Genomic DNA, 8,052 nt, shown 5'->3' with positions numbered 1-8,052 from the left:
CGGGAGAGAGGAAGAGGGAATGGGCTCTCCACAGGTTCGGCTGTCGGAGAAAGCCACAGCTCCTCTCATAAAAACATGAGGAATGATAACCACGTAAAAAATCTAATTTTTATTTAGTTATAAAACGAATGCTGAATAAGATGTCTGTGTTATAAAGTGCCAGCGCAGCTTTTCTTCAGTTCAGCTACTGTATCAAAAGGGAGAGACAGAAACGGAAGTTAGACTGACAAGTTGTTTACAGTTTGAAGAACACCGGTACTGTATTTACTGTAGACATATTGCATGACTCTCTAGCACTGGGAATTGGGGAACTTGTTGTAGGAGCAGAATATTTGAGATACATTATAACTGAGAGCGTTATATGACATCAAAAGCCTACAAGTACCTCCACTGTTTGTTTTGTAACACACTTTCCTTTGACTCTTGACTCTTCTGAGCAATAACTATATATAGTTATATATGTTTTCTAGTGTTTTATTTACAGCACCTTCAGGTAAAGTCATCACAGAACAAAGAAATACAGTTTTCAAATTAAAAGGCAAATATATATACAAATCCTCCTGCATAAGCAATACCTAGCAGCAGACCAATAGCAAAAATTGCAAAAGTGGGTTCTAATTGAGACATGATTGCTTTGAGAATATAAAAGCACAAATAAACATGTGAGTATTTACAGTACAGTGCCCAGTAGTATTGCAATTATTATAGTAGTAAAACAATTATTAATGTAATGTGTTCCATTTATAGATAAGAATTATGCAACAACGAGAACATAGCTGGAAGAAAATACAAGTACCAGAACTGTAAGAAATATTATACTTAAATGCAGTCTTCCAATTGCATGCCTCTAGTCTTCTGATTGGTGTAACTTATAATTAGCTGTTGCCTGTGGTTGCTCTGAGCCAGAAGATTGAAGGTGGAGGGGCTAAGGCAATCTGTACGATTTCTCATTACCTGACAAGTTGCAACCCGAAACGCTACACTTAGCCCATTACAGATTTTTCACAGTGACATTTCCGAACAGCTGCGGAGATGAGAACCACCTTGCCATTTACCATTTGCAGGGAGGGCCACGAGCGACTGCCAAATACAAATGGATTTCATTCACTGTACAATGCTGATAAATGCACCTCCTTGAATGTCACTTGAGAAGCCATTTGCTGTTCCTTTAATAGCTTCCCAAACTCACAAAGAAAAGCAAAACTGGCAAAAACGAGAGGGAGAGAGAGGGGGAGAGAGAGGGCGGGCGGGGTAGAAAATGGGTTGGGCCTTGCATTCACTTCCACGTGAATAAGCAAGATGCTTCAACCAAAAAGTGGTTAAACTTGCTAGCTGAAGCTGTTAAGCCATGTCGGACAACTTGGATAGCTACAATAAATGTAAAATAAATTACTTATAAAAGATATTGGGAAGAGAATGTTAACAAATGAAAAAAGCTTAATGAAGCTGTCTGTTGTGGAATGTAAAACATCGGTAATTCTATAGTAATTCTGGAAGAACTGTATTTTTTGAATCAATATGAGCTTGTATTGCTGTACATGGCTTGCAAGCAGTCTCATTCAGGCTTGATAAGATTACCATATAAATACTGTGGTTATTCCTGTAGTAATCATTACTTTAATAGAATTTGCTTCCAGTACTGTGACACACATTTCAATTGAGTTCATTTTTGCTGGAACATTTTTTTTCTTATTCAAGGTACTAGATCTGTTATTTAAACACTTGATCCCAGAATAGGAAGCCCTATTGTTACAGATAGATATGAGTGCTATTTTCTTATTAGTATTACTGCCCCCCCCCCCCTTTTTTATGGATCTTAATTCTCTAACACTAAATCAGGAAATGCAAATGTTTCAAATGCTGCACTATATAGTGTGTCCCAATATTCATAAACTGGAATGCTGGTCCAGACTATTTCCTGAGGAGGGGGGTTCAGGGGCTCCCCCTTAATTGGGAACATTTTGGACAATGATTAATCTGAACTAAATTATTAAGATTAACATTTTGAATCAATAAACAAAAAAGAAAACAACAACACTGGTTCATTTAAGATGACATCATTTGCAACTTGAATTAGAACCCAGTTTGAATACAATGACATGTTGAGAATGATAAGCTTCAGTTTGTTTTAACTTCACTCAAATAGTGATCTTACATTTATAATGTCAAGGGTCTGACCCTTGAAATGCGGGTCACTTGGGTGGTCTGCACTACAGATAAACGACTTCACCCTCATACCTGTGCAAAGAACTTTTCACTGTCTGTGGAATATCTGCATGTCCCAAACTGCAGATCTTATACAGAAGAAAAGGGGGAGCAGAGATGGTATTGCCAGGTAAGAAAACACATCTTAAAAATTTTGGTTAGCACTCCTTTAAAGGTTTATTGTGTGAGACCCTCTCTCGTTGGACCAGTTGGAGCCTTTTAATCAGTTTGAATATTTTCAATTGCAGTAGATAGTCATACTTCTTATAATGTACCAACACAACTGCAGAGTGCAGCTGAGAGAAAGGGATGGAAAAAGAGATATGCAGTATAAATGGTAAAGAATGTTTTATCCTTTAGAAAGAGAAGAACGTTAATGAGCGTTCAGTAGAGAGTCCAGCTTCAAAAGCTTCTGATTTACTTCCCTTTGTTGAGGTTCCTTTCGAAATAGAAAAATCACAGTTAACACCAGAATACATGAAACAATTTAACTTGGGGCATGATAAGTTTACACATGTGCTGGAAATAACTAATAAAATGCAGAACACTGCTATTTCTTTTTTTTTTCTTTTCATGCTTAGTCTCATGGTATAAACTAGGTGTAAATTACGATGCAATCACATGGGTGATGTTGGGTAAAAGGCCCCAGGTCTCAGTAGGTCAGAATATGTATTATTGCATAAAAATCTTTAGCACGGCAACAAGGTCCAGACAATGTTTTTGTTGTTGTTTTTTTACCTCTTGGCTTTTAAGTGTATTTCTAGTCATTGGTAATGCCACTATTGACAGGATGACCGTAGGTCAGATGCTGTTTCCTGGGTCAAGGGGTGTGGTTTAGAATGCTGAAGTGAGTACAGGATCACGGGAATATTAGGAAATTAAGAAGACAACATCTATATTAACAAACAACAACCATGTTAACATTCTTGTGTTTTTAATAGCTTACCAAGCATACATAAAGAGACACATGTTCTTGCTAAAGATAAAAAGGCTTTAGATTTATACAGTTGCAGAAGTTCTGTCATTTTATAAGCGTGTCTCTACCTCTTAGACTGCAAGGCATTACTGGGCATGTGTGAAACAGCAACGAGTGAAGGAAATTTTTAATCCTCTTCCACTCCAGGCAACTTAGAGCTGTTTCAATGAAATTGAAACAGCTTTGGCATCTCTCATGAGAAGGGTAAAGTTTGAGTGGAACTGCAGGTATTAAAATGCTGTCTCTGAGCCCTGATTGGTCCATCGCCACGTCTTAAACACTTTCTTACGCCTCCAGCAAAGTGAAGGCGGTCAGCTGATATCACTGTTATTATTATTTTCAATAGTTGCTAAGGTTACAAATTACCATTGGTCTTTACAGCTGGTTCTCCTGCAACACCCCTGTAATCCTGTTACGGAATATATATTCCATTTAGGATTATTGTACCAGATACAGGATTATGTGCATTTGTTTTTAATGCTGCTTGTACAGAGGCTAAGGGAACCTGCAGATCAAATTTCAAAAGCAGCTTCATATACAAAAATGTGAATTGTTTCGAGACAGGCATAACAAGTTAATAAATAGCACGTAATTGCGGGAAATCATAACAGGCTCTGTTGTGCTCTATATTATGTTTCTGGATAATGATAGAAGTCTGCTGTGATTTAAAGTGATTGACATTATAGAAGGCTCTTTATCTAGCTGTTCTATAATAGTGGGGCCCTAGTTTCAAGAAAGCGGACAGGAAATTGAACAACAAAACAATGTTAGCTTCACTGGAATAAAAATAAATGACAGTAAACATGGATCCAGCTGATCTGAACAGGAGTATAAAACAGTTAAAAAATAAAAATAAAAAATAAACATTCTCCTGCCTTTGGTTTTGCTTTTGTGCTTCAAATTTTCTAGAATTATTTATTTTTTTTAATCTGACTCCAGTTCAGCCTTTTCCTTGCCTGTGTTACAGCTCCTAGTGTCCTACCTGCTACAGTGTTGCGCTCAGACAAGTGTCTATTGCCTATGACACAGGAGATGATCTAATATTGCCAGGCAAAATCACTTTAACTGCCAGAAGTGAAAATAAAGTGTGGAAATCAGTATTGAAGAATAGTGCTATGCTAATATTAATGTTGATCACACTGGTAATGTGATGACAATTTAAATATGCCATAAATGTTTTTCTGTCAGGGTAAAGGGGTCTGTTCTTAAAACAAATATGTGATACTATAAGGTGTTTCTCTGCCTCTGCAGGGTCAATCAAACTCTGCACTGATAGAAGGGCATGGTTCAGAACAGAAGCATTGATTTTATTTTTATTGCTAATTCCTAAAGCTGTTTATTATTATTATTATTATTATTATTATTATTATTATTATTATTATTATTATTATTATTATTATTATTATTAATAATAAATCAGTCGTTGGGTATTTATTCACTAAGACAAAAAAAATACCGTGGAACAAAAAGAGCACTACCAATCCACCAGGTAAGCAGACATTCTCTTAACAGAGATAAAAATGAAGCTCTAAGGCTTTTAAAAGGGGTTTCCTTCATTCTCTTTTTACCTAGGAGATTCCTATGTTTTTTAACTATTACTTTTTTTTATTTCAACTGAAGAAATTATCCTCAATGGTCTTCCCCTTACCCCAGTCCTGGAACTAGATCTGATACCAGCACTTACACACACAGAGACACACATACATTTATATATAACAAGGCTAAGCAGGTTAATACCCATCCTCATGGACTGGTTAGTACTGAGATGGATCTGAGACCTGGTAATCTCTCTCCTGTTTTTGGCTTCGGTAATCCTTTTTTGTTGTTGTTACAAATCAATCCTGGTATAAAACCTGAATAGCTGCTATTCAAAATGAATTAAGGCAGTTGATTAACCAAGCTTATGTTATACACTATAACATTTAGACAAAGTGAGGAAACCTGCTATAATGTGGTAATACCTGCTTCAGTCTAAACTGTGCTTCTAGCACTGGCTTGTCAATGTCTTTGTGATTTGTTTGAAATGGTTTGTAGCAGTCCTTGTATATTATTGTGTAGTGGAAATTATGTACATGGAGCTGCGTGTCTGTGTTTGTTTTCTAAAGGCAAAGGTGGTGAAATACGTTCAGGTTACATAGCTGTCATTCCAAGCCATTACAGTCAGCATTTCAATACGGTGGAAACCTTATTCTATGGCAGTGTTAATTTCCCTTTATCCTCTGCTCTTTGTTGTGGTTGCATAGCTGGTAGACATACACTTTTGCATTCTTTGATGGTTACTTTTCCATGCAAATTAAAATAGTATTTTACTATTCTTTACAGTTTCAATACAACATTCTGAATCACCCTTTTTGGCAAAGCACTGTATAAACCGAAAAACTCTTTGAACCATAAAATTGCAACCTTGAGTTTGGAAAAGTCCCTCGACACCCTTTCATCTTTTTCTGCTCAATACTGTTCAGATTAGAGGCCAGTGTCTTGGAAGAATGAAGCATTCAGGTATTGATAAGAGTTTAGCACAGCACAGGCTTGAGTCACATGGAAAGAATGAGAAGAGGGTTCAGCATCGTGGTTATCACTTTAGACACGGTATTAGGGGCCAGAGCAACCAAGGCAATTGCCCAGGGCCCCACTAGGCTAAGTTAGGTCATATCTACAGAGTAGTGAGAAACATCAATTTAACAGCAACAAATTAATAATAGTACTGTCATCTCAAAGTGGCACAATCTGGTTCACGACACTGTTTCATTGTAACCATTAATATAAAATGATATCATTGCCTTTTAACAGGTACATAACAACAATTAGACCTACTGATCTTTTAGTTTGCATGCTTAATTTTTAAACTGATTTGTTTATTTCTTATGTGACAGTCCTTTTCTAACCAATGTAGCAGTGTAAGTACTCTAATATGCAGACCTCCCAGCCTCCCACTCCTAATCCTCCCAACCTCCCAACCTGCCTACTTCCCAGCCTCCCAACATCCCTACCTCCCAACCTCACTGCCTCTAAACTTCCCAACCTCCCAGCCTCCCACCCCAAACCTCCCAGCCTAAAAACCTCCCTACCTCCCAGCCTCAAAATCTCCCTGCCTCCCAACCTCCCAGCCTCCAAGCCCTAACCTCCCAGCCTCACAACCGCCCTACCTCACAGCCTCCCAACTTCCTTACCTCCCAACCTCCCTGCCTCCCTGCCTCCCAACCTCCCACCCCAAACCTCCATGCCTCCCAACCCCAAACCTTCCAACCTCCTTGCCTCCCAAACCTCCCTTCCTCCCACCTCCCAGTCTCCAAAACCCCCAGACTTCCACCCTAAACCTCCCAGGCTCCCACACCTAATCCTCCCAACCTCCCAACCTCCCAGCTTCCCAACTTCCCAACCTCACAACCTCCCTTCCTCCCAACCTCTATACATCCCAACCCAAACCTCCCAGCCTTCCAACCTCCCTACCTCCCAGCCTCCCAACATCCCTGTCTCCCAACCTCCCTGCCTCCAAACCCAAACCGACCAGCCTCCCAACCTCCCTACCTCCCAGCCTCCCAACTTCCCTACCTCCCAACCTCCCAGCCTCCCAACCTCCCAGCATCCCAACATCCCAGCATCTCACCCCAAACCTCCCAACCTCCCAGTCTCCCAACTTCCCTACCTCCCAACCTCCCTGCCTACCAACCTCCCTTACTCCCAACCTACCAGTCTCCCAACCTCACAGCCTCCCACCCCAAACATCCCAGCATCCCATCCTCAAACCTCCCAACCTCCCTACCTTCCAGCCTCCCAACTTCCCTACCTCCCAGCCTCCCAACCTCCCAACCTCCCAGCCTCCCAACTTCCCTACCTCCCAACCTCCCTGACTACCAACCTCCCTTCCTCCCAACCTCCCAGCCTCCCAACCTCCCAGCCTCCCAGCCTCCCAACCTCCTAGCATCTCACCCCAAACCTCCCAACCTCCCAACTTCCCTACCTCCCAACCTCCCTGCCTACCAACCTCCCTTCCTCCGAACCTACCAGTCTCCCAAACTTACAGCCTCCCACCCCAAACATCCCAGCATCCCACCCCCAAACCTCCCAACCTCCCTACCTTCCAGCCTCCCAACTTCCCTACCTCCCATCCAAACCTCCCAGCCTCCCACCCCCAAACTTCCCAGCCTCTCTAACCCTGTGTCTCAACTCAAAAGAAACAAGCAGTTCCAACAGTGGTTGTCCAATGAGGTTTCATTTGAGTTATGTTTCATTTTGAACTTGGAAAGAGGTGCTGAAAGATAGACGTTATTATTTATGCAGTAAAGTGGCTGTGAAACAGTCCTGCTTTTGTTTTCACTATTCTCAAGAAGGCATGATGTGAATTCACTGTGAATCAGTCAGCACAAGTCAACATGGCAGCACATCATTGCAAACCACTGCTGATGTTGAGCAATATCATGGTTCAAGCGCCACACATTCAGATCTTAAACTGCAGATCATGCAAATCAAGAGGTCTATACCTCAGTGTTCTCGAAAATCTCTAATTCTGCTAAACTCACCAGTGCCAGTTCTTAGAGGGTTTCAGAGAAGCATATGATGCTTGTCACGATTCTGGGGCCACTCAGTGCAATTAGAGTAGCTTCTTTAGACGCAAGCTTTTAAGATATTTATCTGCCAAGAAGAACTCTATGAAACATTATTACAATCCAGCCTCCATCATAACAGGCCCTAGAGACATTCAAAGCAATATATTTATGACCATGGTACAGTTACACTGTATACTATTCAGTAACCCTTTAGTTTTGGTACCCTTTATAAGTAAGATTAAGAAGGTATGGAGTGCTCATATTGTGTTCCATGAGCACACTCCATTTTCAGATGGGTGTTACCAATGAAGAAGCCCTCTGATA

The 8,052-nt window shown here is 40.5% G+C and overlaps 1 protein-coding gene across 1 annotated transcript; it reads left to right on the top strand.

The window, feature by feature from the left end:
- Positions 1-6,401: 6,401 nt before the first annotated feature.
- On the top strand, positions 6,402-7,103 carry LOC121316458 (extensin-like). Its single transcript, XM_041251524.1, has one exon. The coding sequence runs from the start codon at positions 6,402-6,404 to the stop codon at positions 7,101-7,103; it is 702 nt and encodes a 233-aa protein (XP_041107458.1).
- Positions 7,104-8,052: the final 949 nt, after the last annotated feature.

The sequence above is a fragment of the Polyodon spathula genome, chromosome 5 (assembly GCF_017654505.1).
Source record: "Polyodon spathula isolate WHYD16114869_AA chromosome 5, ASM1765450v1, whole genome shotgun sequence".
NCBI classification, from domain to species: domain Eukaryota; kingdom Metazoa; phylum Chordata; class Actinopteri; order Acipenseriformes; family Polyodontidae; genus Polyodon; species Polyodon spathula.
The sequence above is the reverse complement of the archived record's forward strand: the minus strand, read 5'-3'. Positions and strand labels throughout refer to the sequence as shown.

What these genes read in the sequence shown, in the direction of transcription:
- LOC121316458 (XM_041251524.1), top strand. Translation starts at nt 6,402, where the DNA reads ATGCCTCCCAACCCCAAACCTTCCAACCTCCTTGCCTCCCAAACCTCC.